Source organism: Schistocerca cancellata, chromosome 2 (genome assembly GCF_023864275.1).
Source record: "Schistocerca cancellata isolate TAMUIC-IGC-003103 chromosome 2, iqSchCanc2.1, whole genome shotgun sequence".
NCBI classification, from domain to species: domain Eukaryota; kingdom Metazoa; phylum Arthropoda; class Insecta; order Orthoptera; family Acrididae; genus Schistocerca; species Schistocerca cancellata.
The window spans coordinates 466,030,196-466,050,398 of NC_064627.1; the positions used below are offsets into that span (position 1 = coordinate 466,030,196).

At 40.4% G+C, this 20,203-nt stretch overlaps 1 protein-coding gene across 2 annotated transcripts in view; it reads right to left on the reverse strand.

The window, feature by feature from the left end:
- Nucleotides 1-8,116: 8,116 nt before the first annotated feature.
- The window catches only part of LOC126161974 (RCC1 and BTB domain-containing protein 1-like), a 219,791-nt gene continuing 207,704 nt past the window's right edge, over nucleotides 8,117-20,203 (reverse strand). The window contains exon 12 of one of the 2 annotated variants that reach the window (XM_049918165.1): nucleotides 8,117-8,688. In XM_049918165.1, coding sequence (XP_049774122.1) covers nucleotides 8,548-8,688 — 141 coding nt within the window. In that variant the 3' untranslated portion in view covers nucleotides 8,117-8,547. The remainder of the gene's footprint in view (nucleotides 8,689-20,203) is intronic. The other variant, XR_007534982.1, reaches the window with a different exon arrangement.

The following is a 20,203-nucleotide window of genomic DNA, read 5'->3' on the forward strand; positions in this document are numbered from 1 at the left end:
CAGCATCAGCTGGACAATCGCCACAATAAAAGAATGAGCCAGGAGCTAAGACACTTCAGAACATCTTAAAATCTTCATCTCACTCATCTAATTATCAGTTGAACAGAGACCAGATCCACACTGAAATTCGTTTCTGCCTCCTCGTCATAATACAAAATGAACTCAGTAAAAAAGTGGCACACAGCGATTTGCACATCTCAGGCATCACAGACTGGGGGATCCTCTTGCTGGAGTTGGAAGCCATGTGTTAGAGGACAGTGTCCAATTCACAGGCAGGTCAGGATCACTTCAACCTGTTTCTGTGATGAGCATGAGCTACACCACTGCTAGATAGTTGGCTTCACCAACTGCAACTTACCTGTATTGTCCCTCATTGCCAGCCACTCCCCCACTCACAATACCAGGAAACAATTACACGGAACTCTGCCAATATAGTGATATAAGAGCCTGCAGGGGAATGGTACCTCACATTTTCTGTAGGCCTCCTTGGGAGTTCAGTCTGCTTGTTCATTTCCCCAAATTCTCATGTGCTCAGGTACCCAGCCGAATGATACCTGCTTCCCACACCACTGAAGGAAGTGCAGTTGGCCATGTACTACCTAGAACAGCTTCTCTGTTGGGTACATGTGCTGCAATGATTGCACAGCACCAAGAAAATGGAGCAGGTAAGAAACTGTTTGCCTTGAATACCCCCCCACCTGCTGCAGTGTTATTAAGACTGCATGGAATTCTGCAGAAAATACTGTATATTCATGGCGAAAGCAAATCTTATGGACACGGTCAGGAAATACTACTAAACAACCAAGGGAATCTGCTTGTTTGGTGCTATCAGGGTACACATATTTAAAACTGTGATGTCTATCTAAAATGTTAAACAACAAAGAGTACAATAAAATCTGGAGAGTAATCTTTCATATAAAGAGACAAGTTCAAAATAATGCTAGGCCTCTGGAGGAGTCAAAGTGGAGGTCTGCACAAAACTTGGTGTAAAACTTGAAAACTAGCCGCACCCATTTCAAAAAGGCATTCCTTCATGTGTGTCCCATAATTTCTCACTGCTGGTTGTCAATAATCAAACAGCCTTTCCATTGGTGCCCGAGCAGTGGTATAGTATGCCAGTGTGTATGGTGTGGACAGTGTTCTACAGGCCCATCACAGCATGAGTAGTCATTAACTGGTATGAAGCAATGGTTCACAAGCCTCTAGGCAAAGGCTGGTTCCACAGGCCCCATTGACCAGTAAATTCCTTCATGGTGCGCCACATTCAACATTTCTCAATAAGATAGACATGCAGACCCATACTCCGTGCACCCAAAATCGGGCAAAGGTCACACAGAGGCTTTGTAAAACTGGAGCATACACATTCAATCTGCTCACCAAGGCCTGTGACTAAGACTTTTAAAATACCAAGTGTGTCTAGGGACCACCTTTTCAGGTTCCCAAAGTGTGGCAAAAGAGGCCCAAAAATCTCAACTTGTCTTTAAAATTAATGTGAGAACACACCCACAGACTTCCCCTCACGAAATTAAAACCCCTCTTCTCTACTCGTTTCTCCAAATGTCGAATAGTCAGTTGCAACTGACTGGTTGTTGCAAGGCCTGAGAGGCAACAAAAGACAGAGAAGTCATCGACAAACAAAGACACTGGATGGGAAGCTTAACAACTAATGTGATACTATTAATAGCTATTGCTAAGACAGTCACACTTAAATCGCTACCTTGAGGGGCACCGTTCTTGTACTCAGAGAATTTAGACTGGCCACCACTGACCCAAATCTAAAATAGCGAATTCAGAGGAAGGATTACATAAAAAAAGGGAACACATCTTCAAAATCCCCATTCATGGAGCTGCCAGGGTATAATATGCTTTCAACTAGTACCACAGGCATTCTTGATATCAAAAAATATATGCATTAAGTGATGCCAGCATAGGAAAACATGTTGTATAGCTTCTTTCAGCTGTGATGTATTACCAAAGGTGGAGCGATATCTAGAGAACATACACTGATAATGACTAAGGAGCTGCCGGGACTCTAAGATCTTGACAAAGTGGCAGCTGACCATCTGCTCCAACGTCTTTCTCATGCAGTTAGTGAGGGCAACAATACAATAACCACTCAGGTATGTGGCACCTTGCTCAGATTTTAAAAGCGGGATTAAAACTGCCACTCACCACGAGTAAGGAAAGTGTCCTGGTGCCCAAATCAAATGAAAAGGGTGAGGAGGATTTCTTTGGTCCAGCCTTTGAGATGCCGTAACACAGTATAACGGACCGTATTGTATCTAGCTGATATCCCACGAGCTGCAGAAAACGTAAAACGCAGCTACCGCGTAGAGAAAGGACAGTTGTAGTCTTCATTAGTGGTGGAACTTAAGTCCTAACTGCCCCTCTCAGCAGCCACTCTGCAGTGTCGGCAAACTGAATCATTACTGTCAGTGGCAATAATTGTAACAAAACAGGCCGCCACAGTCTGGGCAATGTCCTGCATGTCGGTCAAGAGGCTTCCATTCCCAATTACAGCAGCCACTGTGCACTTTCCTTCTCCCAGAAATCTTCCTGGTAATTTTCCATATGACTGTACTTTTAGTGTAATTACTTATGGTGGTCAGGAACTGTTGCCACGAATCTTTTTGCTGTCTTTAATAATTCGGTGACATTTCACACTCACTACTCAAAAGACTGCAAGGTTTTCTGCAGCTGGCTGTCTGGCTGCCTGGTCCTGGAACCAGCTCCACCAATGGAAAGGCTTCCTTTGCAGCTGGCCTGGAGACTGCAGAACGGATGCTTTGGCAGCATGGTGGATCATTTCTTGATGCTGTCACGGTGTTCAAACACAGACACATGTCTGTCAAGTGTCCACCTGCTCTACTAAGCATCCATTGTGGTGGCCTACTTCCTACCTGGAAGCTGAATTCAGATCGGGAGATGATCACTTGAGAACAAGTCATTGACTATCTCCCATTAAGCGGTGTGTGCAAGGGCTGGAAAGTATCTACACAGTCATCAGCCAGATCAACACTGGGAGTAAAACACAAGCATACAGCAGTAGCCTTACTAGTAGTCACAGGCCCAGGAGCCAGCCAAATTCCTTCACGCTACACCACATTCAACATTTCTCAATAAGATTGCTGTGCAGACCCATGCAATGTGCACCCATAATCAGGCAAAGACCACACAAAGGCCCTGTAAAACTGAAGCAGACATGTTTAGTCTGCTCCCTGTGAAATGAGACTAAGACATTTTAAAATACTGAGTGTGTTTAGGGACCATCTTTTCAGGTCCCTGAGGTGTGACCACCATGTAAGTTTAGACTCAAATTTTAGGCCTAAAAATCTCATTCAGTTTTTAAAATTAAGGATAGTGTCCCCCACCCACAACTCAGGACTATTAAAAAAAAAATTTAAGAAGAAAGCACACCAGCTTCTTGAGGAAATTAAAACCCCTCTTCTCCACCCATTCGTCCAACATCGAATAATTGGTTTCAAGTGACGGGTTGTTGCAAGGCTTGAGGGCCAACATAGGACACAGAAGAATAGAAAGCTTTCACTGTAGAATTTTACTGTTCATAGCTCCGCATACCTGTTGAGCAAAGAGGACAATCTGGATAATGAATGCATGTGCGTTATTCCTTACAACAGCACAAGGCAACAAGTTAAACTAAATGTGCACTTGTGTGTACAATATACAGAACCAAAAGATAAAGAAAGGTTTACGTAACACAGCCAGGAAGGATGGCATATCTTATAACCAACTAAAATGCACAACAGTAAAACTCAAGCCAAACACCAACCATGGCAATGACTTAAAATAAATACTCGGTCATGTGCTTACCACCCAAGTAATAACAAAAACATGATGAGAATGTACAAGGCAGATAGTTATCAAGGCACAGCAACAACTAAACTAGATACACTCATATGTATGTAATACACGCACAGCCAACAAGATTAAGACAAATTTGTAAAACATGACCAGCCAAACTTGATGCCCACTTGGACATGGCTTTCATGAACAAGCCATCCTCAGCCAATGCAAACAGTGACACGCACCACCGAGTAACAATTTAAACCAGGTGGTGCAGCCAGTCTAAGTTATGAAAACTACATTCAGCTGCAGTTGTTAAGAATTGCGCACAGTACACAAGAGAGACTTGCTGGACATTTCCTCCTGAATGAATTGCTAAATAATTTCTGCTATTAATAAACTCACTAACTGTATCATGCAATCACTGCATGATACAACAAGATTTCAGTTGGATTCCACAACTCTGTAAATATCAAAACACTTGATACTCCAAAACACCAGACAAGTAGACTATTAGTAACTGACCCTCCACTCCACTTGTGTGCAAAAATGAACAAAAAATGTGACCAGCCTGAACCACATCATTGTAGAAAACTTGCAAGTGAACCAAAACCAATTTCTCAAGATGTAATAACTGTAAATGATTGCCCAGGAGCACATATGCTCGCCAAACTTGCCGCAAAACTCCTTGGAAGTCAGCTTCTTGGTGCCTGCAGCAGAAAACAAACACAAAACAGTTGCTGATACAATACGACTGATTCTAGCCGGTACTTTCACAATAGAAAATAGACTTACCAAACCCTATGAACACTAAGAGAAACAGCTCGAAAATATTTCCACTTCCAGGAGCGTACCATGTAGTACCTGATCCCCTGCAGGTTTCTTTTCCACAATGTTAAACTCATTGCGCAAATGGTACAACATGGAATTGGAATTCAAAGGATTTCACCACTCAAAGATCTCAATTGAGAGTGTATGGTACAAACGATCAGACAAATAAAGTATTGGTCCCTGATTTCCCTCCTGTTTCACCCACAAGGAGACCATAAATATCCAAAACTGGCAACCACTAGTCACTGTGGAAACACTCACAAACAAGCCAAAACTAATTTCCCTAGACACGATGCCCACACTAACCAGGAACACAAACAATGACTGGTGCAAACACTGGACCGACAAATATTAATACCTAATCCAACACATTGTTCCTTTACGAAAAGGAATGCAAATTCCTCTAATTACTAACCACAAGACACTGTGGAAACATTTGCAAGTGAGCCAAAACCCATTTCCGAATATGTGACACCAAATTAACTAGGCACACTCATACACACTATCCCACAGTGAAACCAGGCATATGTCAGCTTTCAGTCCATACAACAGAAAACAAATCCTAACTATTGATTGTAAAAGGTAAGAAATCTAGCCAATGCTTTCTCCATTCACAAATAAGGGTAATCACACCATCGGACAGCTACGCAAAAAGAACTAAGCACTTGCGCCACTTAGGAGAATACAGAATAGTATGCAGTACCTCACTGCTGCACATGATGATGCGATGGGAACCTGTCACAACAACATCTACATACGTGATTCCATGCCTCAGTGATTTGAGCCCAAAAATCTATCACCACAACTGCTAGAGAAGGCACATACTGCTGGCTAGTTGTTCTCTACTGCATGTCATGAGACAGAGAAGACTCTGTCTGTGGTGTACTCGAAGTCTAAGGTGGCTTAAAGGACAGTTAGGCAGAACCACTTCAACAGAGAACACCATGTATAGTACGTGGCATGATTTTAAAATCCTCAGAAGGCAGGATCACTTGGCTCAACTGCAACAGCGTCATACACTGCTATCAGTCTCTCGGTATGCTTTCCAGCTCTTGTGCATACTGCTTAATGGGAAGTAGTCAACTTTTACTCAAGTGATCACTTCCTGATCTGAATTCACCTTCCAGACAGAGTGGTGCCTGAAAGTAAGTCACCACAGTGGATGCTTGGAAGAGCAGGTGGACGCTGTGCTTGAGCACCATGACAGTATCCAGAAATGATCCAACATGCCACCAGTTATTGCCACTGACAGTAATGATTCAGTTTACAGACACTACAGAGTGGTTGCTGAGGGGGGGTAATTAGGACTTAACTCCACCACTAATGAAGAATACAACTGTCCCTTCTCTATGCGGCAGCTGGGTTCTACGTTAGATTTACATCTGCCTATACTGAGGAACGTCTGCAGTCAGCCTAGTAGAGACCACAAGTTAAAAACCGTAGCGTGTTCAGTTCAAATTTCATGTCTGGCAATTCATCCAATATTTATGTAACGACTGAAAATGACAATTAACTTCTGAGGTGGATTTCTATTTGAGTTTAATGACTGTGTCAAACTTTAACAATGACTTACAATGACAGTGTTGATTAATCAAAACAAAGTCTTGCTGTGCACTTGTGGTTAATTTTGATGATCACATACAATGTAACAAACACTGAAACACCTATTATAAATGGTTTGGACTTCAGCCTAAGAAATTTGTTTTTGCCACACTGAAACAATAGCGAACTGACTTGTCTGTGTTAGGTTACTGCATTCAGACTGTATAGACCTAGTGTCAGGTGTAGTATGTAGCTACCTATTTACATGTACCGAACTGAAGCACGAGAACCCCAAACTGCTGTAAACATTAGATCTGACTACATCGAAGTGGTATAAAATTTTTGCACTTCAATCTTTGGTGTGGACTACATTATTGATAGTAGTTTATTTTCACTACCAGCTTTTCAGCCAGTTATCGGAGGAGGTGCTGGTTACTGAGGACATCTGTGCAGGTAAAGCAGCTAGGCTAAAAACCTCTTGGCAGATTTAAGTTTCCCTACAAGTCTCTGAAGTTTTGTGGATGTGGAAAGCTGACAATTTCTTAAGCAAACCTGCTACATGTTTAATAACACTAAATACAACTTTTCCACATTACTTTTACTACTTTCTCAGTCATTTACAAACATATTAGGTGGACTAGCCACATGAGGTCTCTCAGGGGCTTGGGTGTTAATATTGCTCAAGAGACCATCTATACTACTGGAAGTAGAGAAGAGAGATTTAGACTTCATGGAGGTACTAAGAGCAGCTAGGGATGTTGAGTGTCCAAGCAGACAGAGCCCTCTTGGCTGGGCAAGCCTTGTAAAACAGAGGTGTGGCAAGATGGCCCACCAACTATTCTGCTCAATAGCCATGCATTTCATCGGTGCACAGTGCATCCTCACAATTCAACTGGTTAAGCCAAGATTCACAGTCCCTGTGACACACAATGTTCCTGCATCACCGGTCACTGGAGGATGTCCAGAACTTATGGTTACAGAGGACTGATGGTGTTTACCAGTCCCAAGCTCAGGAAATCCACATTCACCTAGCTTGTACTCAGTGAATTATTGTTCAGCTTCCTGAGGTGCTCACCATTTAGAATGAAGTGGGGGGGGGGGGGGACATGTGATTACCCCCCCCCCCCCTTTCCCCATCATAACACGAGCATAGATATGTGCTTGGTAGTGCTGTGATGCTATTTGATGAGCGAGTTTCTTTGTGGTATGACATCAGTAGTAAAATAAAAAGTATTTGAACAACTGTTATGACTGTGCCACTCCTACCTCAGCTTTGCAAACTGACCTTAAATCCAACAGAACCCTGCACAAATGTGGGAGTTATAGCACATTCACACCTAAGACTGTGCAGTCACTCTGTTAGTTATGCCCGTCACTGCTGTCGCTCTGTTAATCCTAGGTGGCCAGTTTTCAAAATACGTTTTATTATGATGTTCAATGAGAAAAAAGCATTGCTGAGAACCAATGTATGGTCCCAGAATGAAACTATGACTTTAGTGAAGTGAGCATTGCTATGAAGCTGCCTGGCAGGAAAACCAGGCGTTGAACCAAGCCTTACACTCAGATCATTTCCATTTATACAAGAAGAATTATAGCATTTACTATATCTTCTTGTAGATTTTACACAGGTATTAACATAATATCAAGCAATATAATTCTACATTTGCAATAGAAAAATAAGCAAAACTTTAAAAATATGAAAACTGGTGATGAATGAGAAATAGTGAACATATACTGTACTTTACTTCACTATTACTTTCATGATTTCTGGTAACAAGTCTCAAAAATTGTGTGCAATGCATTATTTCTCATAACCAAATGATTAATTTCTGCTCTATTACCAACTAATATTTCCATATAGTCATCAAATATGTAAAGTTAGCTCTAGTTGTCCCACATTTTCTTTTGCATATAATATACTAGAATACTGAATATCAAATTCACGAGAAAACACAGAAATTTTATTTCAAAATGAGAACAACAACAAGTACAAACAGATTTATTTACAACAGTACTAAATTACAAATAAAAGTTAGTTAACAATTTCAAGAATTTCACACTTTGCTAATAACAATCTTAGATCACAGCATGTTGGAATATAAAAATACAGAAACCAGTTCTTTACACTCACATATAAAATCTTTACATGCCACAGAATACTGATGTATTTATCACAGGTCATTCATAATTTAACAATACTCATTTACCAGTGTAAAAATCTGTTGTGTTGCTCCATCCCCAAAAAAATTATTACCGCATGGAAGAGTTCAACACTAGACAATTCATGTGTCTCTTTTTTTTTTCAGACAGATTTAAATCTGCATTGTAATCATATTTGAGTGTACTCAAGATGAGAACACAAGAATTAATCTACGACTTAAATGCCCCATTATGAGCAGCTCTACGTATAAAATCTTTTAGGGTGTCACCTTCAAGTTTACTGAAATCATCTGTCTGAACTACAGCTGTCATGTGATTCAGACAAAACTTGAAGCAGAACTCCTCAAGTTCCTAAAATGACAAACAAAACAAACAATAAATTATAAATCAATTATAAGGAATAAAAGGATAATCATAAATATTAAAATGCCTACAACTCATCATGAATCAAATAGGTTCAAGGAAATGGAAGATAAATATCCAAAAAAGTACACCTTCCGAAAGCAAAGAATGCACATTTTGCAAACAATAACTAGAAAACAATGCATACAGCTTCCAAAGGCAGTGTAGCACACGCACACACTCCAGAGGCGGTGCGCACACATTCTGAAGAAATGTGCACATCTTCCAACCTTCGATGTCTTTTAATGGGATTTTACACAATGAAACAGGAAAGATTTGCATTATGAAATCTGAACAAAACTGTACACAAGAATGTTAGTAAACTGGCTGGAAAGACAAGAAATGCAGTCCATAGTAACAGCAGGAACACACAATAGGAATAACAGAGAAAAATAAATAACACAGTAAATATCTTATCATACATTACAGCAAAATGTAGATAAAAATACTGAAGAGCTCAGCAGAAGAAAGTGGTTGCCCACAAGAGCATATTGTAGTTGTTGCATGTTACATATTTGGCTAAACTGAAAGACAAGAATATAAAAGCAATAAGACTGAGCAGTTAAAAGATAGTATTTTCTAGTGGTGTATGTGGAATGACTTATTACCAACATGTGGTGCATTTGAAACTACAACGGGCATTCAATAAGTAAGGTAACACACTTTTTTCCCAAACAACTTCGGTTGACAAAATGTGGAATTTGTTATGTGACATCATTCCTGCTTCAGCTCCTACAGTTTCACGAAATTCCCATAGGTGAGGGTGTTATATGCAGCCTTCAAAGTGGCATCTGCAACAGAGCTGCTTCCCAAACAGAGAGCTGTTTGTGGATTTCTTTTGGTAGAAAACCAGAGCATCACAGATATTCATACACTTTGGGCAAGGCATCTGTCATCATTGCAACAAGGTTGCACAAACCTGTCCAATCTGCCATCTGCTACCCTTAGGAAACGGAAGAAACGACTTCAATGTGTTCGTAGTCACAAATATGCACACGAATTTCTCCTCTTCTATGAGAACACAAGGCCCCACAGAAGTCTGTGCATGCAAGAAGAGTTCATAAAACTTCATTGGACTGTCCTTCCTCATCCACACTACAACTCGGACCTCGCACCTTCTGATCTCCGTTTGTTTGGCCCAATGAAGGACGCCCTCCATGGAAAGCAGTACATGGATGGTGGGGAGGTTAATGATACAGCAATACATTGGCTCCTACAATGACTAGTAGAGTGGTACCATGTGAGCATACAGGACCTCCTAGTAAGGTTGTCGCACTGAATGAAGATTTTGTTGAAAAATTTGGTTTTGTAGTCAAAAGAGTGGGGAACAACTTGGTATAATGGAATCCTGAATAAAACCAACCTATGGTTAAAAATAAAAAATTGTTGCATGTTGAGTGCCACTCGTACAGCAGATAACTTGATCAGGCAAATCGCCACTAAACTGATGGTCACCAATTTCTTCCACTGACCTCTTCAATTAGGTTAAATTTCCTCATGAAAACAAAGCCAACAGCAATTAAGCCTGAGCTGAGATTTGGTAATGAACGGCAGAGGAAAGTGAATTAGTCTTTTTGAACTACTTTAACTTTCATAACAACAAAATACTGACAGAAGTATCAGTCACAATAAAAAAATGGCGCAGTACTCCAGGAGGAAATTAATGGCAGTAAGAAGAAAGAATATAATTTAGGATGATTAGCCACTAGATACAATGATAAAATAAAATAGATAACTAGAACCACAAATAGAGAAATCAATTAAGTACAAGCAGTAGGCAGACTAAGGCAAAACACAAGCAAAACACTGGAAATTGTGGGATAATGCACTGAATTGATAGGGTGAAATAATATCAAGATAAAGAAAATCCTGTGGTGGTGGTGGTGGTGGTGGTGGTGGTGATACGCAGTGTTTTCTATCATACAAGTCATTTCTATCAGCTTCCAGACAAGGAAAGTAAAGTAGTTGTGCATCAACTCAAATACTTCAAAAAGACAAGAAAAAAATCCTGCAGAAATACCTCTTACACTGTCTTACATATACAGTGAGTTTCAAACTCTTTGCAACAAATGTCTAGGGGTGGGAGATCGTATCACAGAGCAACTTTTGTTAGAGACAAAATTTTCACTGATGCTTGCTGGCAGTGCTAGCCGTGTTTCTGTTGAATTTTCCAGCCAAGGGGCAATGATATTTCACAGAACTAGCATGATCTATTAACCAGTGTGCAGCACCTGCATACTACCCACCCCACAAAATTGCTAATGATTTTGGCTGGTTGGCTGGTTGGTTGACTGACTTACATGGCATTAAGGGATTTAACAGCAAGGTCACAGCACCTCAATCCATGAGTAGTTCATCCAAAATTAGAGATGTCTGTGAAGTGCTTGTTCAGACAATGAAAGTACGTAGAAACACTACGACTGAGGCACTGCTGATGCCAGAGCTGAGAAAGAATTTACACATAAGAGTATGGATAAGATCAGCATTTAGGTCAGAGCACACGAGGGGTCTCCCAAGGCTCACATCCAATGGTGAGAAAAGCCCCAACCCTCTCATTTGATCCCAACAGGCTGATGAAGGGCTGAAGGCAGAGCAAAGAATGTCTCCAAGTCGGCAGATTCAGAATAGTATATGTGAGAAGGCTGATAATTTAATGGATATCAGCTGGACAATCAATAATAAGAGAAGAGAAATAGATAAGGCAGCAGATGGATATCCCTGGGGTTCATCGTGTGATGGCAGTCGCCCCTATTACAGCCACTCACCCCTGCTTTAGTGTAGTCAAGGCACTAAAGAGTGCTCACTATTGAATAGAGAGCTACCTCTAAAATAGCAAAATGAGTGCAGCAGAATGAGAGACAAACCACATCTAGAAACAATTAAAACAGGGTAAGACAGTGATGAAAGACTCAGCAGTCAACGAGGTATGGTCCGGGGCTTCCAGACCTAGCATGCAGCAGGTGGTGCCCCAATTGCAGCCAACATGACCCTGCCCCAAGGTAGCCTAAATCCTTGTACCAACCTGCTCAACCATCTGTGAATCATCTGCCAGTATCTGAGGCAAAAAATTTGGAAGGTCATGGAGGGCCAATAGAAGGGTCATTCCATCAGGATATACGCTACTTTCCATAAGACTACACAACTACAATGTGGGGGTGGCTCGTTATGTAAAATAAAACTGTGTGTTAGCCTTCTATGACCAAAGTAGATTCCTTCCAGGTGGAATAGAAGGAAGTGTGCCAGACAGCAGTCGTTTCCTTGACAGTGCAGAGTTTATTAGAGAGGGCAGTAGCCAACCAGATGTCATTCTATCTCCATGTAAGTAGAGGTCATATTCGCACCTGCAAATCCACATCTGGAAGAGGCACAGCAAACGGGCACGAGTAATCACTCCTATAGCTAAATAGTTCGCCAGTTCATTTTCTGAGATACCCACATGACTTGGAACCAGAAGGAAGACAACCAAGTAGCAATATGACTAAGTTCAGCAAGGAATTCGTGACTAGCAGAGACCACAGGGTAACAAGAGGTACTTCAGTAAATGGCCTGAAGACTGCTCATTGACTCACTACAAATTAAAATGCAGTCAAGGAATGCCTGTTTAATAAATTTGAGGATTGGTCTTGTGTCAAAGCGGTAGGTGGATCAAAACAAAATGTCCAGACACTCTGTGACCAAAATGGTACTGAAACAGAGGATGACAGACTAAAGGCCGAAATACTAAATGTCTTTTTCCAAAGCTATTTCACAGAGGAAGACTGCACTGTAGTTCCTTCTCTAGATTGTCGCACAGATTACAAAATGGTAGATATCGAAATAGACGACAGAGGGATAGAGAAACAATTAAAATCACTCAAAAGAGGAAAGGCCGCTGGACCTGATGGGATACCAGTTCGATTTTACACAGAGTACGCGACAGAACTTGCCCCCCTTCTTGCAGCGGTGTACCGTAGGTCTCTAGAAGAGCGTAGCGTTCCAAAGGATTGGAAAAGGGCACAGGTCATCCCCCGTTTTCAAGAAGGGACGTCGAACAGATGTGCAGAACTATAGACCTATATCTCTAACGTCGATCAGTTGTAGAATTTTGGAACACGTATTGTGTTCGAGTATAATGACTTTTCTGGAGACTAGAAATCTACTCTGTAGGAATCAGCATGGGTTTCTTGACTTCCGCAAGGCATTCGATACAGTTCCCCACAGTCGTTTCATGAACAAAGTAAGAGCATATGGACTATCAGACCAATTGTGTGATTGGATTGAAGAGTTCCTGGATAACAGGATGCAGCATGTCATTCTCAATGGAGAGAAGTCTTCCGAAGTATGAGTGATTTCAGGTGTGCCACAGGGGAGTGTCGTAGGACCGTTGCTGTTCACAATATACATAAATGACCTTGTGGATAACATCGGAAGTTCACTGAGGCTTTTTGCAGATGATGCTGTGGTATATCGAGAGGTTGTAACAATGGAAAATTGTACTGAAATGCAGGACGATCTGCAGCGAATTGACGCATGGTGCAGGGAATGGCAACTGAATCTCAATGTAGACAAGTGTAATGTGCTGCGAATACATAGAAAGAAAGATCCCTTATCATTTAGCTACAATATAGCAGGTCAGCAACTGGAAGCAGTTAATTCCATAAATTATCTGGGAGTATGCATTAGGAGTGATTTAAAATGGAATGATCATATAAAGTTGATCATCGTAAAGCAGATGCCAGACTGAGATTCGTTGGAAGAATCCTAAGGAAATGCAATCCGAAAACAAAGGAAGTAGGTTACAGTACACTTGTTCGCCCACTGCTTGAATACTACTCAGCAGTGTGGAATCCATACCAGATAGGGTTTATAGAAGAGATAGAGAAGATCCAACGGAGAGCAGCGTGCTTCGTTACAGGATCATTTAGTAATCGCAAAAGCATTACGGAGATGATAGATAAACTCCAGTGGAAGACTCTGCAGGAGAGACACTCAGTAGCTCGGTACGGGCTTTTGTTGAAGTTTCGAGAACATACCTTCACCGAGGAGTCAAGCAGTATATTGCTCCCTCCTACGTATATCTCGCTAAGAGACCATGAGGATAAATTCAGAGAGATTAGAGCCCACACAGAGGCATACCGACAATCCTTCTTTCCACAAACAATATGTGACTGGAATAGAAGGGAGAACCGAAAGAGGTACTCAAGATACCCTCCACCACACACAGTCAGGTGGCTTGCGGAGTATGGATGTAGATGTAGATTCTCTAATAGCTACAAAACACTGCGTGTTCCTCGCAATGCTTGGTGTTCCTGACTGGCAGGAGATATAAAAGCATAACCCATGCTCACACACAGTTTTTGATCCACCAGTGTAAAAGATGTTAGCATCCTGACACTCCTGAGGAACAGTACATAACAGATGCTGAAAGGTCGTGGGGGAAAGTGAGAATTTAGGACCTTTAAGTAAATTGATCCATGGTGAGCTGAATGAAGTACCAACTCAAATGTCGAACAACTGGTAGGATAAAAACTGATTAATATAAAAAGAAAAGCCCCAGTCATGGAGGGTAAGTAAAATGTGATGGTACCAAGTGGTGTGTGTGTGTGTGTGTGTGTGTGTGTGTGTGTGTGTGTGTGTGTGTGTGTGTGTTAAAAAAAATTAAAAAACTGCAGTGAGGTGTTGGCATTAGAAAAAATGCCTGTTGGACTGCTATTTACAACTGGACCAGATGGTCAGCTGTAGATCGTTCATCCTGAAAACCACACTGATGGGGAGAACAAAAGGTCCCAAGTTTCAAGAACCCAGATTAATCTGTAGACAACCATCCTATCAAGCAGTCTGCAGAGCATGTTTGTAGGTAACTGGTCAGTATCTGTCAAGAGACATTGGGTTTCTGCCTGTCTTAAAGACTGGGACGACCATATTATCTCGCCAAACTTGGTTGAAGACCTCAAGTAGAAGTAGCCTTTGAGCAACATACAGGTGTTGGTGTGTGTGATTATGAATTGAATCATAGCCTGGAGCCATGCTGTGAGACAAGGCAAGAGCCTGAAGCAGTTCCCCATCAGCGAAAGGTTCATTATATGATTTGGCACGGTGGGGGTGGAACATGGGGGGGGGGGGGGGGGCATTTCTAACTTCTTGTATCTGCAGTAGAAAGACAGCTAGATAAGAAGAGAATGCCAATGTTGCTGCAAAGTGGGTCAAAAAGTGTTCAGCAAGAGTCAATGCATCAGTCCAAACACCATCCTGAAGGACAAGACCCAGAACATTTGTGGATCATCGGTGGCCCACACCTGGGATGAAGAGGCGTATGTATCCAGGAAGGAGACATAATGCTCCAAGCATTACTTCTTACTCTGTTTAACTAGATAGTAAGCCTTAGCACAAAGTCATTTAAAACTCATGAGGTCGATCTGTGAAGGATGTCACTTTAAACGTTTTAGGGTTTTTCAGCAATCCTGATCATTAAATCTACAGTTGAAAGGGTGCCACTGGCAGCACTGGAGTGGAGAGTGGCATTATCACTGAGGAAACACAGATTACGGCCAGTAAGAAATTGGCAAAGTAGAAGGCCCTTACCAGACAAAGTTGTATACTACCCCACACAAGAGATGCTGAGGGCTTTAAAATCCTGCAGTAGGAGAAAACGGGGAGAAGGTTGTTGGTTAAGGAGGTAAACTTAAGGTAAATAAGCGCCTGCCTGTAGACATGTAAAGGTTGCAAATGGTGATCACTGAGGAGTTTGGACTCACACTACCGTTGCTTCCAAAGTACTCCCAAGAGGAATCCACTTACTGACCTGATCAGTGTGAACCAATGTACAGTGGGAACCACAAGAGAGGAGAGTGGTAGGAGAACTGGTTTCAAAAACATTTAGGTAGTGCGAGTGATGGCAACTGGATGTCATACCAACAGGATGTGGGCATTCATATTTTTTGTACGCCTTAGTATACAGCAGGCAGTCAATAGATTTATATTCCTTTGTTTTCTTGTCTTTCTTGAATATTGGAAAAAAGTGGTATGCCATGCAATTGACACACAGAGATGGCTGCTCACAAGGACTGCCTTCATGGAGTGACCATCTGCAGTTACCGCATTCTGGGTCCACTGTGCGGTGGAATGACAAACGACAAAAGCACAGGCATCAAAAGCACCCCATGCACGATGAGTATAAAGTTCCATGACACGCCTGCACATCATGGCTAACTCTTGAGAAAGACATGCCCTTCAAAGCCTAAGATAAAGACACACATATCTATTCTATTGTCCTTGGGACAAAATGTACTCCTCATCGGGGAAGATTAGCCCGTAGCTCCTCTACTGTTTAAGAGTGAAAGGTCTTGGTAGAAGATGATTCCTTGGACCATATTTGAAATCTTGTATGGAGCAATGGTCACTGGTATGTTACCCAGTTATTCCAGGACTGAAGAGCTGTAGATCGTGCAGCAGAAGAGAGTCAATAGCAATCCATTGTGCATTTTTCCTAACGACTCAATTTCTCCAAATTTATCTTCAATATTCCCTGCAAAAAATAACTGTTTTGTCGCAGTAAAAATACCCCATCAGTTCAAGCGCATACAAACAACTGAATACATTATTTCGCTCTTAGGCTTCTGGCTTGTCCCTCTTCCCACAGGGTGGCCAGGGAAGGCAAACACTGAAGTTTCAATACCTATCTGAAGAGACGGCCAGATCAATTGTTCTAGTGTAATTTAAGACGTTTCATGTGCAGATCAATCAACCTGATGCCACCGTCTCCAGTCATGGGCTTGCCCCACAGGTATAAACTAGCCTCAGCAAACGCTATGTGGCATGATGGCCAATGCCGGGAGTCCTGATGCCCCAGTAAGACGGGCATCTACTCCTTGGCACTTGTAGAGACGCAGCAGCTCGGGCATCAGCATTGTGATCCCTGTTTTGTCACAGGGCTCAATTGAAAGGGTACAAAATGACCCCATCACGTCAGATTGGCTACGGCATTTTGTTCTCTTTCTGTAATGTTCTCTCAGTATAATGGACTTTAAAGTTGATAACGTTAGTAAATATCTTATAGCCAAAAATCAACAAAATTTATTCCATTGTAATTATCCACACCCTTTATGTTTCCTTTTTTTACTGATTGGCCTGATGACAGGTTATGACCACCACCTAAGTATTTCTTGCCCAAAGCAAATCAGGTTTTGGAGAGAAAAGGGGTCAATGTAAAGATGACTCACTTGGATTTTTATAAGGTTTTATATTTATGCTGTTTTCACTGTTGATCCCTTAGTTTTTCATGTAATTTATTACAATTTTATGTTCCTGTTGCAGAATTCCTTCTTCCTCTTCTTCTTCTTAAGTGGCTAACAGGCATACTTTTTGCCTGTCTGCAAGTTAACATGTCATCTTTACTGTAAGCAGCAATCTGTCTTTTCCTTATGCTATTAGTGGATAACAAGCTGAATTTAACATTTTGCTGAACTTCATAAACTCCAAGATTTTATAAATTTGTAAGAGGAGTTTTGTCTCATTATTTTCTCAGGATGATACAAAAACTTCCCAAAGTTAACTGTGATTTTCTTTTTCTTTTTTGCAAAGGCTTTTTTTCTAGTATTAGTTGGTTTTCTCTTTGTCTTTCTGTATGTTAATATAGTTCCTAGTTGCTGTTTGCTTATAATCAATTTTTTTCAGTATCTCATCTCAATTACTTAATCACCTTTTTTCCTGGGTCATACTTTTAACCGCTGTTCATTTCAACATCTTTGTGAAATTCTCCAATTTTTCTTCCATGTCTTCCACTAAACTGCTTAATTTAATTCACGTAACTCAACAAGTAGTAGAGGGGTTCTTTACTGTTTTTAGTCCCTGTGTATTAGTATACTGTACATCAATTCAAATAGCTTGTATTAACCATCACAGATATATTTTGACTTGATTTACTAGTTCTATGCAAAATCATCAGTAGTTTTCTTTACATGAAAACATCCAACGTACCCACTGAATACAATAAGCCTGTTTCCTTTTAGATTTAATGTACAAACATCAGCAAAGGTATTGGGGCTTCTTCTGGATAGTAGACTATTCTAAATGTATTAGGTGGTGTACGTCGTATGTGATGGGGAAACCAGCTGGCCATTCTCCTCCTGACACACACTGCAATGTGTTACAGAAGTTTTCTGTCTGGATATGCCCCAGAACATGTATTACGAAACTAAATGTACTTCAATTCTGAGCTATTAGACAGTGCGTTGGAGCAATAAATTTGTCACCAAGTAAGTCCTTCTAAAACTAAGTGACTGGCAGAAAGAGGATATCAAGGCGAAGACAAACGAACACCACTGTTAGTGAAAGGCATCAGATGTCTCAGATTTGTGTTTATTTTTTTTTTTTTTTGTTTTTTTTTTTTACGGAAGTACCAAATATTATGAATGTACAGTAATGAATATGAAACAACAGACTGCCAGCCTGAAGTTTTTCATCTAGCAGGCAGAATGGGGGAGTAGTTTAATGTTAATGGCGATGTAATAAATTGCCTGGAAAGTAAATGCCAAGATTTTTTGCACATACATACTTATGGCTCTAAAAGAAATGAGGGAGTTAGTTGTGCATATTACTGCCCAAAGTTGCAAATAGCTGAGATGTTTTTATTGGCACCATTAAGTAGTATTTATGCTGCAGAAGTAACAACAATTAAAGAAGCAGTTCAGTTTGGAACTGAATAGGAAACGAAGTGCTATTGCTGACAAACTCAAAGGGCTTTGGGCCAGTTAGATCACTGAAAATGGAAAGCTGCTTAAAGGCATATTTACGATGTGATAACATTAATACCAAAAGCCAAAGAAATTAAATTCGTTCATCTAATGTGGGTAAAGGGATACTCGGGTATTCATCCTAATGAAGTATTACATGGCCTTATCTAAACAAATCAAAGAAGGATGCTTGCTATTTACTTCCATATTCTGACTTCCTACATACATATCAGAAAAAGAGGCTTACGATCAATGGGAAACCCAATGGCAAATACCGCAGCACGAAAATGGTTTCATTCACTTCAGTTCAGTGCAGTGCACTATACCAACAAAACCTTGGTATGGCCAGATAAATTCACCAAGCAGATATGTAACATCTATAATTACAATAAGGCTGGGAAATGCGTGTTTTCCTACACATATCTACAGGATTAGACTGACGGGCGCTCCTACATGTAGCAAACATCCAGAACATAATGGAGATCTTGATCATATCATATTGGGATGTCAAAAAAACACTGTCTTTAAAATTTAATTGAAGTCACTAATATAAGCAATGGCTATATTGTCTGCCACAAAAAGGCAACAAATTTAATTAAAAACAATTATAATCTTTGGAACTTTCTAGTTTTCTTTGCAATGGTTCAAGTTCTGTCTTATGTCTCTAAATGAAATTAAGTATGTCAAAAGGGGATATGGTAGAGAGTAGCGAGCAACTTGTTAGTATGTATGAGTTTATATGTTAATTTGCTTGTAAGTAATAATTTTTAGTCCAAAGTTTTTTTTTTCAACATAAGACAATTACAGGCATTACTGAGTAGATAAATAAAACTGATATGGTCAACTGCATTCTCTGTTTCACTGCACACTGTATCTAACATAATATACAGTGTTGTCAAGCAGCCTTGTATTGATAATTTATGCATAACAATTGGAAACAATTAAAGCTATTTATAGCTTACTTCTTGTAAGAATGTGGAATTGTGGTTTATTTAGGTAATGAAGTGCATTTACAGTCCATTTGGTGTGCACACTGGAGACGTGTCAAAAATTTTGAATATAGTTAGAGTGATTTTTACACTAATAAATAATAGCTCTACAATAAATAACAACACTATAATGGTATTCCCTGCAATATGAAATACATTGTATCCTGTTCAAATTACGTCCTACATAAATTCACCCACTGAGAAATTACGTTTCAGTGACAGTGCCACATCAGCTTGCTTTTAAATGAACCTAAATTCATCTGCATTAACTTGTTTCCTTTTAATTTATTATAAATTTTCCTTCCCTTATACTGAGGTCCCTGGACATACAGTTTGAGTCAGTGGGTGGTGAGCATAAAATTTTCTTTGTTTCTTGTATCATGTGAATGTACAAAATGGTTTCCCTAAAATACTTCATGTCTAGTGCGTGGAAGACATGGTTATGATTTATAGTGCACATATTTCAAAATATTTGTTCTGTATTTTTAGTATCAGCACTATGTTACCTCAAAACACAATACCATACCTAATAATAGATTCAAGGTAGCTAGCTTGTATATGCTATTTGTCCTGTGTCCATGTCAATAGCAGCTGATAATATTTGCACTGCAAATGCAAAGCTGTTCATTTTGTTTGTTGGGTACTCAATGTGTGCTGGCCAGCTCAAATGTTTATCCACATTTAAACCTAAGAATTTAACTGAGTCACCTTATTTTATATCTTGTTTTTTTGTGAACAATCTTAATCTGTTCACATTTTTCATCA